This window comes from Papaver somniferum, chromosome 1 (assembly GCF_003573695.1).
Source record: "Papaver somniferum cultivar HN1 chromosome 1, ASM357369v1, whole genome shotgun sequence".
NCBI lineage: Eukaryota > Viridiplantae > Streptophyta > Magnoliopsida > Ranunculales > Papaveraceae > Papaver > Papaver somniferum.
In genome coordinates, this window is record NC_039358.1 from 203,661,885 (window position 1) to 203,681,958 (window position 20,074).

The following is a 20,074-nucleotide window of genomic DNA, read 5'->3' on the forward strand; positions in this document are numbered from 1 at the left end:
GATTGGGCATTCATTTTCTTTCATGGAGGCATTGTTTATGATTCGGGTAGGTTAATCGACGAAGAAATTTTTAAATCGACAATTAATCGACGAAGAACGGATGAAGAACGATGAATTTTTTTTTTCAAAAACCTAAACCTAGATCAGTGCCGGTATTGAATTCAGAAAATGGGGGATATGTTTTGGTTATTTGATGTTTATGTTTTAGAAGAAAGGATATAATAGTCTTTTCATAATGTTTTTTAATTAATCAAAGGGTATTTTAGTATTTTCATATCTAAAAATCACCCCTTAGCACACACGATTGGGGGAAGTAATCAATATCCCCGATTAATTGTTCTAAACAAATTAAAGTTTTGCCTATTTAATACAAAGAACAAAGCTATAAAGGATTTAGAAAGAACAAAGCTATAAAGGATTTTCGACAGTATGCAAAAAAAAAAAAAAAAAAAAAAAAAAAAAAAGAAAAAAAAAAGAAAAAAGATTAAGTAGCTGGCCGTCCCAACGTTCGCTATGTAGTCCACATTAACTGCTCGTACGATTGCAAAACAAGATTTACCATCGTATAGATACACCGGCAAGTAACTTAAGATCTCTTTAACTCATTTTCTTTTTGACACGGCCATCTCGGGGTTCGACCACCTATCAACAAGGTTTGTTTTCAATAAGAGACAATCATCTAGGGATTCGAACCCCTCTATTTAACCTTTAATAATTAATTATTATATATATTTGTTTTTCACACGATCAGCTCGGGTCGAACTCCTAACCCTATAATTTGGAAGCTGGATTCCGGCCAACTGGGTAATCCTCGTTGGTTAGTCGATTAATAGTTACACCCAACTCTTCTACACGTACCGCCCCTAAAGACAATGCAGAAATCACCCTCTCACAAGAGGGCGGGCCCACTCCCAGAAATTGACTAGGGGGACTCTCATTATTGGGCCTTTAAGCCCAGAAACAATCTCCTCTCACATTCTAAATATAGTGGGTCCCAATAATGAGACCCTTGCTAAATTTCTAGGATATGGGCTTGTGAGAGGCGGTTTCTTCATTGTGTATAGGGGTAGGGGTGTGCAGAAAAACCGAAACCGCGGTTTTCACTCGCAACCGTCCGCAAAATTGCGGGTAAAAACCAATCCGCAAGAGTCTATGGATCGGACACGGTTGAGTTTTCAAATCCGCAAGATTTAGCGGTTTGGTTGCGGTTGGACTTTGAAATCCGCGGATTCACCCGCACCCGCAAAAATTGAGTTTCAGATTTTAGATTAGATATCTCTAATTTAATTTACTTGGAATAAGAGGTTCGTCCTCTTCAGAGAACATTTCAAGATCTGCACAATCTTCTTGAAGAAACTGAAGGTTTTGAAGTTTCTCGATGCTTGCATGTGATCCACTCCGTGCGTTGTGAGAACTATTGGAAAAAGAAGTTGTGTCCTCCTCTTGATACTGAATATAAACACAAAACAAGGTAACAGTTAATTATCCACCAAAGGTGGTCTAATGTGGACAAGAATCCTGCTAAAGCACTAATCCAGGAAATTTATCCTGCTATTTGTCAATTCATATAGGAAATTAAATTCGTTTTCAAAAACAAGGTGCTACATCAAATGATTAAAGATCACTACACTTATTAGTTGCAGTGTTAATTAAGATTACTACTTCGTAAGTATATATTGTACTCATAATGTTGTGCAACAAAACTTTGGCATTTGCTTCATTGTTATTAATTTATTATCATGGGAGTGAGATAGTGAGTTAACATAAATTGAGAGATCAATTACCCATACAAAGGAATTTTCACGGATAGATAGACTTTTTTTTTATTAATTCTAAATCCGCGGTTAATCCGCATCCGGTCCGCATCACCCGCTAATCCGTGGATGTCGAATCCGCGAGTGATTGGTCCGGTTGCAGTTCAATTTTCCAAATCCTCAACTTTGACGGTTTGGTTGCGGGTGACCCCTAATCCGCAACCGTCCGTCCGTTGCACACCCCTATATAGGGGCGGTAGGTGTAGAAGAGCTGTAGTTACACATGCTCATAAATGGATTTTCATGTCCACTCGCAAACACATATCTTGCTTCATTTCCTTGGAAAGCTTGCTTGGAAATTTCAGAGTCTACACTACAAACGTGAACCCGTTTTGGGGAATTTGACTTATTTGGCTAGATTGCTGAATACGGCCTCTTCCACTGCGAGCCAAAATCTCTGGTGTCCAAAACGCAGAGACGAAGAAATCCGGGGATTTGTGAGAAACTCCTAATCCCAAAATTATCAAAATCCTTCTCTGAAATGAAACATTAATGATGAATAGGAATGTTTTTTACTGCTGCTGCTTCTCTGTTTGAGATTCATGACCAGAAATTTTGACAGTAAGTATTTTCATTTTAAACTTTTAATTGGTAATTTAATATGTTGTTAGCAATAGAGAGTCATCTGCTGAAGACTCTCAACCAAATGAGCTAGCATTCCGTGTATGAAGGAATGACCGAGTTTTGTACATCTTGGATAGTCTTACGGGTCTTTAGTTTTCAGTTGAATCTAGCGTCTGTAACTGATGAATAGGTTGATAAGTTATAACAACCTTTGTACTCTCTGATATAAATAATAAACAGACTCCACAGTTCAGGTGTGGAAGCCTTTCACCAAAAAACTGAATTCCTAACTTATGTCACTCCAAAATTATTCTCAATTTGCGGCTGTTGAATTTAGATTGATTATTATTATATTTATTTTAATTGTAGTTGAATTCAAACACGATGATAATTCAAAGTTTTAAACTAAATCAGTACCATTAAGTGTTTGCGTAATTGCTTGTGAGAGAGAGGAAAGAAGAAAAAGGGGCTACTAGCCTACTACTAGTTGAAAACATATAAACCTCTTCTCAACAAGTCATTTTGTCTATGGTCTTCTCTCTAGGTAGTTTGGGATAAGAAGAAAATAGTAGGATCTAGTCTAGGTACTGATCGTGTGGTAAATGGGGTTTTCATAGGTTGTTGACAAAATTCCATGCTATATATAGAGTATGAACCCAAACTAGACATCAGAAGCTAAGGTCAGTGACTTGCCTTTTGCATTAGATTAGAATGGGATGCTTTCGGTGGAAATGTGTCAAGAGAATAGATTTTCTCCCCCAGAGTAGGCCATTAGACCATTTCATCTGGGTTCTGAGTCTTCTGACATTGTTGTATAATATGCCAAGACATAGTGTGAAAAATCCTTTTGCATAATTAGATGCTTGCAAACCTCAATGGCTGTGTTTTCTTAGCATTCACATTCTCAGACTTGGGTGAAGAATAGATGAGTTTTCTTTTCTTATTATTAAAGCCAAGATAGTTGGCCAGCTCTCACTAATTAAACAAATATCCTCTACATATTTATTGTCTTTGAATCATTTTTTGTTATTCGTTGACTTTGATTTCTATCTTCTATATCTCAGCATTTCTGATTTCCCTGTCACACAATCTTTATTAAACATAAATCTCAATCAAAAGTTAGTCTTCTTCTTGCTTTGCTTCTGTCTTTGAAAATCAAACTTGTTCGTTCATTGTTCTTATTCATAATTGCTTTATCTCTGATATCATCAATTTCATTATTATCATGTCGATAGAAAAGCTGTCTGTTAATGTTGCATCAGTGATACTGAAGAAGTTGGTTTCGACTATTAGCCAAGATATTGGTATTTTGGGTGTCGAGAGCGACTTAAAAAAGCTTAAAACCACCCTGGAGATGATTGAGGCTGTGACTTTTGATGCTGAGCAAAAGCAAATAAAAGACGCGGCTGTGGGACTTTGGTTAAGAAGGCTTAAGGATGTAGCTTATGATGTTGATGATGTTCTGGATGAGTTATCCTATAAAGCTATGTATCAATCTGAAAAGGGCCGCAAGAGAGATAAGGTACGGAACTTCGTTTCAGCTTCTAACCCACTTGCATTTCGTATTAAGATGTCTCGTAAAATTAAAGATATCAATATTAAGTTAGACGGAATTGCTAGTGATACGGTTAGGTTTTTTCTGGAACCAACTAGTAGCAATGGTACTGCTCATGATCTAAACATTGAACAAAGGAATCGAGAGACAATGTCCTTTGTAGGTGAAATGAAAATTGTTGGAAGAGAAAATGATAAGTCACACATAGTAAGGGCGTTGCTCAATACATCATCATTAATATCTTCTTCTGTAAACTTTAGTCAACAAGAAAAATTGTCTGTAATGTCCATAGTGGGTATGGGTGGTCTTGGCAAGACTACACTAGCCCAATTGGTTTACAAAGATCACTCAACTGTCAGAAACTTTGAACCACGAATTTGGGTTTGTGTGTCTGATGATTTTGATATCTATAAGATCTTAATAAGTATTGTAGAGTCCATTACCCAAAACAAGTGTGATGATTTTTCAAACATCGAGGTATTGGTAGGGAAAGTTCATGAGAAGCTGGCTGGAAACAAATTTTTGTTAGTGCTGGATGATGTGTGGCATGAGAACATCGAGGACTGGGAGAAACTTAGGGGAATTTTAGGCGTTGGTGCTGAAGGTAGCAGAATCTTAGTCACTACTAGAAAACACCAAGTTGCGTCTATTACTGAGACTTTAATTCCACCATACACTTTACAAGTATTAACCCAAAATGAATGTTGGTCTATTATCAAGAGCAAAGCATTCTCTTTCGGTGGAGCAGTTGAGACTCCAACTATGGCCAATATAGGAGAGGAGATAGCGACAAAATGTGCTGGTTTACCACTTGCAGCAAATTTTCTAGGAAGTCTTATGCGCTTGAAGAAAACCGAGCTTGATTGGTTGTCAATTAGAGACAGTGATGTTCTGGATACACCAGAAAATCAAAACAGAATCAATCTTATATTGAAATTGAGCTTCGATAATTTACCCTCCCATTTAAAACAGTGCTTTTCATATTGTTGTGTATTTCCTAAGGGCTGGGAAATCAAGAGAGAAAATTTAATCCAATTATGGATGGCTGAAGGGTTTCTTCAGCCATCTCATAGGAGCAGTAAAAGATCCACAGAAGATATTGGAAATGATTATTTCCAAGATTTGTTGTCTAGTTCTTTCTTTCAAGATGTAGAAAAAGATGCATTAGGTGAAATGCAATTGTGCAAGATGCATGATTTAGTACATGATCTTGCACAAAGTGTCTTCGGCAGTCATGAATTCATGAGTGTTAATGCAAGTGAATTGGGAAATATTTCGGAAACTAGGCGTCTACAATTAGTTCTGGATGACAATTCATCTAAAACATTTGTAAAAGTCTTGCATAACTCCACCAAATTGCGGTCAGTGTTTTTTCTGAAAAACAAGTATTTGAGAGTTGAGGATTTGGTTAATAATAAGTATTTGCGGGTCATATGTTTGCTTGGTGTACACAGTATGAAAATTCCCTCTTCGGCATTCAGGTTTAAACATTTGCGGTACCTTGACCTTTCGCATTCTGAAGTTGAAGAAGTAGAAGATGCGTCAGTTAGTCAACTTTACAATCTACAGACATTTGTACTTCATAGAGGCGTTAATGTTCAAAATATTCTGAAAGACATTGGATCTTTGAAAAATTTAAGGCACTTAGATCTTTCATATTCGGATATAGTTGTGCTACCTGATTCCATCGGTTTACTCAGTAATCTGCAGACATTAAATCTCAGAAGATGTAATTTAAACGGTTTACCTGTCTCTTTTCAACGTTTAAATCATTTAAGTCAACTTGATGTTTCACTGACAAACATCACAAATCTAGACTCAATCACTGAGGTCGAAAATTTAAGGAAGTTGAATTTCACTTACTGCAAAAGATTAAAAGCATTACCAGGAGACTTTGGTAGGCTGACAAGATTAAGATGCCTTGATTTGGAAGGCTCTAACATTAAAGTACTACCTGAATCTTGCATTAGCAGTCTCTGCAGTTTGGAGATCGTGGAACTAGGATCTGAGTGTAAGCTTCCTAAAGAGATTAACAATTGGCCAAAGCTGAGACGTCTTACTCACAACAACTGGAAGGATGAAATGCCAAGAGGTATAAAGACGCTGACTCTCCTTGAAGTATTAAGGTCATACAAGGTGAGGAAAGATGATGATAGTGGGATAAAAGAGTTAGCAGGCCTGAACTTCCTTCAGGTGTTGTGGATACACAATCTAGAGAATGTGAGAGGTGGAAAAGAAGGCGCCGAAAGAGCAAAGTTAAAGGACAAGCATAACATTCAAGATTTGCTGCTCTGTTGGGATTACAGGGGTACCAGCGATAGTAATGTTTTGGAAGGTCTCCAACCTCACCCTAACTTGAAGAAATTGGAAATAAAAGAATTTAAGGGTACGGAGTTTCCAAGGTGGTTATCTGATTGCCTTCCGAATTTGGTAAGATTAGATTTAACAAATTGCAAGAGTTCAGAGAATCTTCCAGCTCTAGGTATGCTTCCAAGTCTTAGGGAACTTAAGCTTGCGAGAATGAATGCTGTGGAGTGTTTGGGTCATGAGTTTTATCACCATGAAGATGAAACAGGAGAAGACGGAGAAGAAAGGAGCAGCAGTGTTGGGAGTTTTATAACATTATTCCCTTCCTTAATTGAGTTGGATCTGTATTGCATGGAAAACTTAGAAGAGTGGGTTGCTCCTCCTCCACCTTATATTTCCTTCCCCGTACTTGAGACTCTGAGTATCGAATGTGATAAATTGGGAAGCACGCCTGACACATTTCCTTCTCTGAAGAAACTGACTTTAGAAGCTGCCACTTTCCAGTTGGTAATCTCTATGGCTAGTAGAGACTTGATGTCTTCTCTTACTTCCATTTGTCTTAAAGATTCTCCAGAAGTACAATATTTTCCACTGGATGTACTCCTGAACAATAATATTATTCAATCTCTGAAGATACAATGCTGCGACAATTTTCGAGGTTTCATTCTTCTAGACAGGGATGATGATATGAATGAATATGAATCATTATCAGAATTCCCAGAAAATTACTGCACCATGGGCAACAACTCTCTCCGCTCATTGCTTTTGGATAGATGCCCTGAGATAATAGTACTGCCGGATTTACGATCTTGGACTTCTCTGCGGAAACTAGGCATCATGGGCTGCGATGAATTGGTGGAGTCTTTACCCTATGATTTGAAGTCCCTCGACTTCATTGAAAAACTTTCTTTTGATCACGCAGATCTAGGTCTCTTCTATTTTTAAATCAGGAGCGGCAACAGCAGGTCAGTTATCCCTCTCTCAATCTTTCTATCTGTTGTTTCATTACTACTTTACATATGTTTTATTTATTGTTTTGTTGCAAATTGCAATATCATTTTGTTCTGATTTCTATAGGTTTGGGCCTAATTGGAGCAGTACTTCTTTTTTTTCTACGGGTTGCATTTGGAAAGTTCTGACATGTACCTAAGACAAGTGAGTATAGTCAACAACTCATCTCACTTATTGTGGTACCTATTGCTGAATCAGTGTCATGACTCGGTACTTTCGTGCTGTCTTTATCCAATCTTTTCTCACATGTGTTATAAGGACACGGATTTAATTGTGGTTTTGTTTGTTCTCATTCAGGTATCAGATTTCTCTGATGGTCTTATAATAAAAATCTGCAGTGTCACCAAAAATCGACAACATAAGCAAGTTTTTCTTAATGGGCATGCACATGATCAGGAGATGAAATGAAGATATATGCACACAGGTTCTGAACTGTAAGGATACTCTGCTACAAATGATTCATTTTACTCTTTTGCGTATTTTCATAATTCTTGTTCTGTCTCTCTTGTTCTCTTTTGCAAATGATTGGTGGTGGCTGTAGGTGCCAACCTATTTGGGATGTATGTCAGTCACTATATAAGTGATGCTTACTGGGCTAGCTCGAGTCAGAGTCTTGTTGTGTGTTTTTTCTGTTTTGAATTAAGGAGTTTTAGTGGAATGAAAACGTTGTCTAACTATTTATGCAATTTTAGTGGATTTAAAACTGAGCTTGGTTTTAAGATAAGTTCTTTTCTGCATGGTCTGTATTTCGGAGTAACTAGCTCACTCATCACTGAGCGGAGTCACAGATTCAGTGAGTCAACTGACTCATCACAGTCAATGTAGTTAATATCGGATATCGGTTCATCTCGGCCGGGACCGATACACTGGTACGATTTTATATCGGGGATATTATCGCTGAAATATCGGTTCTAGATTTAGAGACTATAATTTTATATTAAACATTTCTCCACACATTTTCGGATAAGATATAATAGATAACATCAATTTTATCAAAAAAACAAAAGAGTAACTTTAGTAGACTTGCTTCGAGAGCTACATACACCTCTACTACCACCCGGAAGACTTTCTTCGCCAAAATTACCCTTAAATTTTATAGAAAACGACCAATACCGTCTCATATCAGGAAATGTAGTCAAATTTCGTATCGACCGATACGGCCGATATTATCGGGCGAATATCGTATCCCCGATATCCTTCTTATCGTATCGTTCTGGGCCGATATCCGAAATATCCCCGATATATCGGCCGATACGGCCGATATTGACTACATTGATCACAGTTAGCCATACCGAGTCATCCCTTTATCTTTTTCCTCTTTCTTGAGAACGAAATAGAGATTTTTTTTTCAACTATAAGAACGTGATCAATCAACAAACCAATAAAAGTTACTATTCCATCCAAAGAAAACGAAAACAAAAACTTTCAATAATTATTACCTGCTAAAATGAAATTGGACTTCCAATATATAGGGTATGAACCACCAGGTTGAGGAGGGCCCAATACCGTAAGATCGAGCAAGAGAGAGGAGAGCACAAACGAAAACAATAAAAACAATTACATTGATAATCAGTTTGGTGTACAATTCTTTAGGGCTTAATAACCTACTTATAGTCTCACAAACTTGGCGATCACTCAAAGCACTTTCCTAATAAAAGCAAACTCTAAATAAAGCACACTTCTAGAAACACAAAGAAACTCTAAATATAGTAAAACTCTAAAACAAGCAACCGACACAACTTGCTCTTCTAGTTAACTCGAACTTCCAAATATCGCACAGTGTGTCAACAGCGTATGTTGATCCAACTTGATTGCGTCAACTGCAGCAGTTGATCCATCCGGACTGGATCAACATAAGATGTTAATCCACGAACCAAATCCACATCTTGGTTTAACTTCCAACAATCAAAACGGACAGTGATAGGTTGAGAATCTTCTCTTGACATGATTACTAATGTTTTCTCTGGGTTGTATTTTCTCTGGATTATATTGCAGCGGAAACTGGTTCTCAGATCTTTCCTAGCTCTGATGCCATGATAAACATGAGCATAGAGATTCTAATGTAGTTGTGAGAATAATTCTCTGTATCTTCATTGATAGGCAAAAGCTTGATTTATACATGTTTACATAACTAGATAAAACAAATAAAAGATACACCTAACAACTAGATAAGGCAAATAAAAGATACACCTAACAATATCTAGGATATATACAGAAAAAAATATATATGCAGTTACAACCAAATAACAAACACAATAATATCAAGATATATCATATCTTGACCATATCTTAACAAATATAACTATGTTTCTGCAAAGTACCCATTACTAACAACCCTAGAATAGTTAGTACGCTCAACTATTCCGTTATTATCTCCTAAGTTCATCGGACACGGAAGCGCTCGACTACCGGATTCTACTTGCCAAGTTTCCTAGAAGTACGCTCTCTAGGTATGACTTAAACAAATGCATTAAGTTCTATGAGATAGGTTATTCCTAGTGACAAACACATAAGCTCGATTCATCTACTAGTGTCATTTAATACATATGATTACTTAACAAAATCCCATCGTCAATAACCACATATTACTACTTATATTAAAAGGCTCTAGAAAATTACGGGTTGAAGAGGTCTCAACTAGCATTAGAATCACCAAACAACCATTCAATTTGAAATTTAAACGATTGAGAAATAATTCATAAACAATATTGGCACGGTAAAGAATGAGCAATAACGAGATAAATTGCAAAACAATAAAGTAGTTTAAATATCAATTGGAGTTCATGTTCGGACGTTGAAATCATCCTTAATCGATATGCAATTATCTACTGGAGTTCATGGTAAAATAATAACAACAGCAAATAGAAACTACGACTTTAAAACCAAATTAGCAAACCCAAGCAGCGGCAGGTGGTAGTGGAATGATGTTGTGGACTGGCGATATGGTGATGGCGTATGGACTGGAGGTACGGATGCTTGCTTCTTGCTTGGTGTTGTAGCTTTCGACAGAACTGGTATTGTTGAGGCGGTATTCTACTGCTGATGTAGTCGTAACTCGTGAAATGCAGGTGGAATAGATGTAACAGCAGCTGGCGGAGGAGGTGATTTTGTGTTGCTGTTAATATGCTGATGGTGGTAGGTGGACTGAACTGCAGACACGGAAGTTTATGAATGTTGGTGATATGCAGACGAGATGGTGTATGCGGATGGATAGATGCAATGGAAGGTAATGCAGGTGGTGATAGAGATGATGCAACAGATATGGTGGTAGGGTTTGGAGAGGATCAAAGCTCCTATCTGTTGAGAAGAAAACAGTCGCCTGAGGTATGGGGTATGAGATGTTCTCTTAGTAGCTTTTAGGTCTTCTTTTTATAACCCCAGTTTCTTCACTTCCCTTTCTTTATTCCTGCAATTTACGAATCAAGCGCAAACCCAAGTTTTTACATACCATACAAACTTTGAAACTTCCATATCTCAACTGTTAACTATCAAAATCAATGGCAAGAAGCTTCACTCTCTTAACTGGTTTTTCGGCCAAGTTTTACAAACCCAATCTTTGAATATTCGACCAATGTTTCCATGTTTATCTCAAGTTCTAAATAAAGCTTTTTCCTTTGCCAGACATCCCTTGTGCATAGCCTCGAGCCAAGACTAGCAGCTACACAATACTTGGGCAGAACTGTTGCCCTCTTCACTGATTACTCGCCTCAAACTCTTGTCGAAAGTCCGGTCGAACCCTTGTACAACCAATGTACCCATGGCTGATAACAGACTTACTTGGATTTGCGAATACTGGTTGCACAATCCCTTGTCTGCATTTTTAACATCTCTTACATCTGACATACTAAGCTGGTCGCAGCTGATCTTGAAACTGTGAAGAAATGCTCTTTCCGGCCTTTCCACAAACAGCCTGTGTGCAGTTTGCTTATATACAGTTCTGAGCTTGATGTTGAATCCTAAGCTCTTTCAATCTCCTTACCTGCGACAATAATTCAATTACACAAGCATCTGCATTTCTAATTCATTCAAAACTCAAAAACATTCATTCATAACGGCAGCAGCTTGTCTTCTCTTCACTGCCTTCTCATGGCAGCAAAACGACTTCAAAATCAAACCAAACTTTCCAAAATTGAATACCCAATCTTTATTTCCTTCTCAGATTCGAGATCCCAGTCCTAATATCCCTTGATCTTCATTCCAATCAATGACAGACAACAACTCTTTCTCAACTGGTTTATCGATCTTAATCTCTCACTCTGTCGTGTTGTTCTGAGCTTCTGGATGACGCCTTTCCTCCTCAAACACGACCACAAGAACCGTGACTAGCTGCTGGTCGACTTGGTTGGACAACGGTGAACTCTTGGCAGCAGCTCTTCGTATTTTGGTTGTAGACTGAGATGAAATGAGCGGAACTGGTCGAGGGTATTAGGACCTAGCTTTGTTGTTGCTGGGTATAAGACGTGGCCCTTATCACAGCAGGTGGATACCCCGATTAATAAGTGTGACTGCCTTGGCTTCAAATCCATTAGCACCTAGCGTAGCTAAAATGATGAATTATGCCTCTTCTCCTCTTCTTTCATGTAACATGACTCCAAAATGCCTGCAAAATAAAACAAACGTAATATACAAAAATACAAGAGAAATAACTAAGAAAAGCATAAGAAATTGACATTCAAAAGATGTATTTAAGGCACTTATCACCCATTACCAATGAAAACTATTAAGACGTGTAGGCGTTTAGCAAACCATACCAACTAACGAAGAGTAATAATCCTACAAAATGTTTTCCAGTCTATAAATGATGTACTCAATTTCTTGACAGTACATTTACACTCAATTTATTCGGTCCTTTCTTTTTCGAAGGCAACAAATAACTATTTCTTGACAATATTTATACACCCAATTTATTGACAGTATACCTATACTCAGTTCATGTTTTACATCTAAAAAAATCATCCTTGAATAAACCCAATTCATACTGTATAATTCAAAGAAAAATCGTTCTCGAACCGACACATAAACTGCTTAATAAGCCAAATCCATTACCAACCCAAAAAGATCATATAACCAATGGATAATCCTAAGAAAAAAAATTCTTCCTTTCACAACTGTTAGTACATATTAGCTACACTCATAATTTTATCGGATTTTAAGCACCATGACAGTGATTGCATTACAAAACACAACTAATTCTATCTAAACCTATGTGTAATGCTAAGAAAGGCAAGTCTTCGTTTCACAACTATCAGTACATATTGGATGCACTCATATTTTCAGTGGATTTTAAACATAATAACACGGATTTAATGTTGAGAAAAATATGTACAGGATCCTATCAATGTCCCCATAATGAACAATACTTCACTTAGTCCAACTTGGGCAATTATAGAGTGAATATACTTAAAAATTGAAACTAAAATCGTTATGGGTTGTCCAGCGGATAGATGACGGTGCTGGTATACTAAGAGAAAAAGGTATAGCAAGGAGATAAACTTTTTATTAGTTTGTTTTTTTTGGTATTCCTCTAAGCGAAGAAAGAAACTTAAGCAAGAGTCTTACGTAGTTGTGTTGATAAGGTGTACCAATCTCTACTTGTAAGAATGACTTTATGCAACCATATCAACTAGCACGTCTTGTTGATCCCCCTGCTAAGTGACCAACTGAGATGATCAAAAAATGTATAAAAACTCCAAGCGGATTACTTGGTTATGCTTAGTGCAGAATAATAGCTATGGAGCAAAAAACCAGCAGCTACTGTGATGTTCTATGAAGTGTAGACTGTGATTTTTACAGAGTGCAACATTTATACACTGATTTCTCGTCAGTGTAGCGTATATAAACTGAATTTTCAGCAGTGAAGCATATACGCACTGCCAAATTATACCAAATGAAGCTGCAAAAACCTTTTACAATACTTATCTGGGAATAATACAGTACATTCATTATGGACTCCATCAAACTCACTAAAAATGCATGAGAATGCAATACATGCATTATACACTCTCATCAAAACACACTAAAATGCATGAGAATGCAGTACATACATTATGCACACCCATTAAAACACACTTCATACTAAACAAGAGTACATAAACAAGAATATCGAAACACTTACATGTTTGCATTATATCGTCCCAAGAACTTCACCGGAGTTTGATCCTTCAGAGAAAGGACGCAACCATCAGGAAATTCAGGCAATCCCATTATACGCCACGGCCACCACGATCCATTCCTACGCCTAACCCGAACTAAACTACCAACAGACAAATCGTTCTTCTTCGACCTATATCCATTAGACGGATTCAAAAACTAAAAATAAATTGCATATCAAAACAAGTAATGAATATAACAAAAGCAAAACAATTCTTTTTCAGTACGCCATATATGCACTGCTGGATTCTTTTGCAGCAGTACATATATAGCATACTGATATAAACAGTACATCATATATGCACTGCTGGATCACACCCAAAATCAGCTGAAAATAGAATCAACTATAAAAGAATAATCAGAATAAAAAACTTAAGAGCTACCTACCTGAACTATGTTAGTCTCTAGATCCGAATAAGAACAGAGCATGAATCCAATGACAAAGGCTTGCACCAAATTAAAAGAAAGACATATACCAATGCTGATTCATTAGATTATCAAACTGATACTTATTTATTTTTACACAAAGCACACACATATGCACAAAATCTAGATGTTACACATTTTATAGACATACAACGACCGTATTATATTCAGTACATCACATATGTACTCCTGATTATGAAATTAAAACAACAAGAAAAAGTATGATTTTAACTGGGAAAAAAAATAATCTACCAAAAATGGAAAATTATCTCAAATTGACAATCCACCCAATCAAAATAATATCAATTACAAAAACAGATTCATAAACAAGAAAAATTCAAAACAAAGAGATGGATTTTACACATCTTAAACATATATAACAATTATGATACGACATATATGTACTACCGGATCCTGCAACCACGGATCTACAATCAAACATCAACAACTCAGACCTATACAACCAATCTTTAGCTAAAATCACCGAGAAAGGAAATGAGATTACAGATCTAAAAACTAATTGTGAATCGGGTTAGGAATTCAAAGTGAATTTAGTGCTATTAGGGTTTTTGAAACCATAGATTTTTCTGTAAATTCTTATCCAAACTGATAAATCAAGGATTACGACCGAATTAAACAATCAAAATAGATGAAACTTATCTTGTTTGTTGGATTTTATTGATGATTCATTCAATAAAACTCGTCGGTGATGCTTTCAAATGGAGTTTCTTCGATCTTCAACGCAAAGCTGGAGTCGTGGAAAGAGAAAATGAAAATGAAAATCTCTGTGACTGATTTAGTCTTATCGTTATTATGTATGAAGGGCAATCCAGACACTTACCGAAAATATTTTCCTAGTTTCGCACGTGTACGGGACCAAGTGATAAAAACTTGGGTCCATTTTTCTTCTTTCTTTTAATTATGGACATCTGGTTATTGGGCTTTAGTGGGTGGACCTGCCACTAACTAAGAACACTATAATAGGATCTATATGTAATTCCTACTTCTTTTTTTTGTTGTTCTTCGGAAATTTTGGATCGGGATTTCGGGATTTGTCTCGACTCTCACACAGAACTGGGACCCACACCAATAATACCTACCCTTGTTGGTCTGTGGTTTTTTGGGGTGTCCCAACCCTCGTTGGCGGTTCCCATTATTATTTTCTTAATGAATAATCAAAATACATTTCAATCAAACTAAAAAAGCAATTACATGATCGTTCACAAGCAAAATGAAAAACAAAATACAAGAAAATCAGAAACTAATACAAGTGCAAAGATTTTGTAAGTCGGGATGAGACAGGAAAGAATACACAGAGATAATCATGTTCTTCCATAAGAAAAGCGTAATCAGTATCCGCCTGGAGCATCAAAATCATCGCCAGGATAGTTGTTGTGGTGAATACAAACACCTGATAAGAGATCATTGCAAGAAAAGCCGTCACAGCACCAATGGGCCAAGCCGCAGCCTTCCCCCTCATTATAGCACACACCGTCCCAGATAGAAGCATCCACACCATAAGCCAATGAGACAAACATCGTGGAAACCAAGAATAAACTCGTAGTCTTTTTGCTCTCCATGGTTTTGCTACTGAAGTTTGCTGTCTTGTTTTTCTTGCTCAAATATTTGTACCGAACAAGTTTCATGTCTTTATGCTTTTATAGATAGATGATTTACTGCAGAGCGACGATCTGTGAAGTCAATGGATGAACTATCGATAAATTAATGAAAATGAATTATTGCATTTGTTATTGATTTTTCCATTACAAATTCTAAATTTTAATGGGCGGTGGAAATCATATAATTTTTGATTTTAAATAATTTGTTGAGGTAGTGCCGTAGTGGAGATATTAGTATGTAAAGTATAATAAAAACGACCTTACAAAGCTCCTTCGCGGAGGGCAAGAATTGACCTTCCAACGAACATCATCTCCTAAAGCCAAAATCTTTTGGAATGAAAGGACCAATAAACCTATGGCGTACTTTGTTTCTTTTGACCAAAATGGCATATACGGCTTTGTTTTAAAATTTTATTTTTCCCATCTACAAAACAAAATTAGAATCTAATCTTATGCATGCATGCATGATCTTTCCTACTTCTAACTTCTAAGAGTATTTACCGGGCATTTCGTGCGATTAGCTTAGCCGTTCAAAATAGATGACGCCTCAGTTATGTGCGTTAGAGTTTCTCCTCTTACTATGTTCCGCCAAAATTAAACCAGATGTTGAAACTGATGAAATGCACACACTTGAAGTTGTTGAATTTAAATAAATAAAATAAAAACGATCGAAATTACTAGGATTTTTTCGAGAGAAAATAAAAGACACGACCTACTAAACATGCATCCCATCCGTAGAGGGGTTGTCCAAATTATCATTTGATCTTTTCGAAAATTTCCACAATATGTCCAGTAACATATACTAAAATGAAAAATTATGATAGCCCAAAAAAAATAAAAATAATCATAGCCATTGAGCCATTGATGTATCTTCTGGTATTATTTATTTTGAGTGCAGAACGCAATATTTAGGGGGCAAGAAGAAGAAGCATCTTCGCGGCAGATACCATGTACCCACTGCTCTCTAATAATAAAAAAAAAATCCAAGTCAACTCGATCACTCAAGACGTCATTAGCTACGTCTCAGTGTTATAAAGTCTAAACAATACCCTGTTTGTCAGGTGGCGTTTGCTTTGAAGCTTCCTCGAACCTACTTAAGGTATAAGTGGGTCCCATCCCAGCTAGATAATTAAGTGGGTCCCATCTAGCATGTTGGACTTGCAGCGAGGCCGGCATTGATATTGAAATGGAGATGCTGGATCGTGAGATATGTCCCGAATAGGACAAAATGTTGGGATCCATTTTTATCTTTTACTAACCGAACGACAAGGAGGTTGCAAAAGGAACGTTGGATTTCTATTCGGAATAGAGGTGCAAACTAGGACTGATCAGCGCATTTAGAGCACACCACAGCGCGATACAGCACGTGACCGGCGTAATATTAGCTGAATTTACTGTGATGTGCCAGACAAATAGGCACAGCATGCGGATTGATATTTTATTTTAATTATGTTAATTAATTTCTATAATAATAATACATATAATAACTAATATATCTGAAAAATATTTATTTTGGAAAACATAAAATAAGTGGATTAACACAGCACGACACGGTAAATTTTCTGGCACAGTACACCCCAACACACCATTTAGCACCGCACAACCACATCTGAATCTCTGGCACAGCCCAACCTAGCACGTAGCATGCTAACCACGTGACTTCGTGGACTAGGTTGTGTTGGGCCGGCACGTTTTAGATCTCTAATCCGGAATATCTCGGGAAATAGTTAAGTCAACGTAGAGTTATTAATAAAAGGAAAATTTACAAAATAGTCATATTGTTACAAACTATTAACAAAATGGTCATACTTCAGTTAAGTAGTGAGTTTAGTGGTGACTCACAGTTTAATATGTTAATGAAACTACCTACATATCCTTAGCCAGGCTTTAGAAAATTGGTGGGCAAGTTACCGATCAACACATATTTTATGGAGTGCAATGGGCTAAAATGCCTAAATTTTGACTTAAATGATCATAATTGGACTTGGGAGCTGGTTGGGAAATTGCGCACCAACCTTCCATGAGGATCCTCCTCTATGTATCCTTTTGATTTATCCCTTCATATATAATTTCAAATTAGGCCTTTATTATATAAATTTTTTTTATCATGTATCCTTCCTGTTTATCTCTTCATACATAATTCAAATTAGGCTTTCATGAAAGTTTTCTTTTTTTATAGTGGTCTTGTTTTTAAATGCGGTGTCGTCGCTTACACATCGTTACATTGCATTCAGTATCGTTACACCGTATTCACTGAAAGGGTTCCTCGCTACCCCTATAGGGTTTAGCAAAGATTCATAATCTTTCACCACCACCAGCTCCAACGCTTCATCAACACAACATCAACCAATTAATTAAATGATGAGGGTATTTTGGGAAAAGTTAATACCATTTTATTCAAAAGTGTTAAATTGGATGGAAACATTACCCTTTTTTAAATGAAATGCTTGTGAACGAATTGTAATTGCCCCTTAATAAAAAGTAGAATGAAGTGAGGCTTTTTATTAAACTCTCAAGTTCTCTACTCAATTGTCATTCATCCTCACAGATATTATCCGAATTATTTTGTCTCTTTCCTCAAAATTTCAAGACTGCTACAGGGAATTGCCGACGTGCAATTATCAGGTCCAAATAAAAACTTGTTGGTAGGATGGTCAAGGACTAGATTAGAAAATTTTGTTGGTTTTGGAAACCAATTACTATTGTCTTAAGTATAAGAACTTAAGAGGTTTGTCTCTTAGAGTTAATTTAGGAAACCTTATCCTTGTTAAGGTATGTGTCTAGTCCTATTGATATGTATAAATATCTAAAGAGAGAACCAGAGAAAACACATCATAACTAAGAAAGAGTTAACTTATTTTATTCTAAAGGATTTGTATATTCCAACATATACGGTGATATATAAAATTGCTTATTCCTTCCCGAGGATTCAACCTCGTTAAATACTTTAAAAACACGAGGGTACCCAGATACACCACAATCTTTAAAATATCCACTTATAAGTTCTCTTATCGAAAGTGATTGTCCATGGACAAAGTCCAGACAATACGAAAAATCGTTATTCATACTTTGTGTGATCGTCTACGGATACGAGATCTAGGAAATACAACAATCAAAGTGTGATTACTTGATAATAGGTTCGGACTTAACCAAACTCTTTAGGATCACTATCAAGTAATACGAAATTAACGTTTGTGTATTTTACTTCTAATTATAATAAACAATTATAATTACGGAAATAAAAAAGTAAAAGACACAACAAGATTTTGTTAATGAGGAACAAATGCAGAAAAACCTAGGACCTAGTACAGAATTGAATACTCTCAGAATTAAGCCGCTATACAAAATCTAAAACAACTTCGTATAGTTGAGACCAAGCAACTACCCATAGTTCACTTAGTTTCATCAGTATCCTTGCGCTTCCGACATTCGATAAGTGCACGCATTGGAACAATTCCTTTTGATCGTATTCCAAACAGTAAAGGATCAACAAATCTTTTTGGTAACAAGTCTATTTAATCTCAGTGATATGATTTTGACAAAGTCTCTTCCGTTTAATCTAATAAACTCATTTGTCGGGTTTAAGATCTATCTATCCAATAACTACCGAAGTAGCAGAGTTTAGACTTGCAATCAATCAATATAGGATCCAACAAGAAACTATAAAATGGTGTCGATCTTACGCAACTAATCAATCAAATAAATCTGATATTAGTTGGATCACAGTTGATCAAGGTTTGTGCACTCCAAAGATATGAGAACCAATAAAAAAATCTTCTTCGTCTTCAAATCTTCTTTAATCTTCAATAAAAACCTGCATAACACCAATTGAATTTCTTGTCATCAATCATGCACAGAACGGAGTCTGTTAACAACGGATTATCACAAGATGTCTTTAGATTTACAAACACGGTTTCAAAGATCACGTCGAACTTCGACCTAGTTTGAGTGGATCTTATATCAGAAGAGAAGATTCTCAAGAATAAACAAACTAGGAGCAATCAAAGATCAACAGCCGTTAGTCAATCAGATCAAATCGAAAACTAATAACACTACAATTCTCAAGTTTCCCACCAAAGGTAAGAGATTTCGCCTAATTAGGGTACTTTCTTCTCCGGATGGACGGCTCCACCAGAAACAACAAGAAGATGAAGTTTGCCTGGCTCTTAGGATAGTTTGCTAGAAATGCAAACTTTGGCATTTATACACCAAGGATGTTTTGACACCAAGGAATTTCCAAAACCGAATATTCTCAAGATATGCAATAAAAGACAAAACCGGTTTTCATAATTCATGGAAATGCTTTGTCTAATATTTCTGAAATCCTCTTTAGAAAATTTCCAATTAGTAAATGCACGTTACCAATTTTTATTCTCTAGAGATATGCCTTTAATTGTTGGTAATTAAAGCATATAAAACTAACAACCTTAATTAAAAGATTCTTAATTTATTTCGAACCGGGATCTCCTTGAGTAATTAATTAAGGAATATCATTGAACAATAAAAGATAAGAGTTATTGATCGTGTTCAAAGTATGTTTACATCTTTTTTTTATAAATCCTCTTTCATATTTACAATCTTGAAATCGATTATACCACACTTCCAAACAAGTGTAGAATTGATTCAAA

At 36.3% G+C, this 20,074-nt stretch overlaps 1 protein-coding gene across 1 annotated transcript; it reads left to right on the forward strand.

Annotated features, from left to right (window-relative positions):
* Positions 1–3,453: 3,453 nt before the first annotated feature.
* Positions 3,454–7,937, forward strand: LOC113312706 (putative disease resistance protein RGA1). Its single transcript, XM_026561445.1, has 3 exons — positions 3,454–7,205; positions 7,318–7,395; positions 7,549–7,937. The coding sequence occupies exon 1, from the start codon at positions 3,604–3,606 to the stop codon at positions 7,183–7,185; it is 3,582 nt and encodes a 1,193-aa protein (XP_026417230.1). The 5' UTR covers positions 3,454–3,603; the 3' UTR covers positions 7,186–7,205; positions 7,318–7,395; positions 7,549–7,937.
* Positions 7,938–20,074: the final 12,137 nt, after the last annotated feature.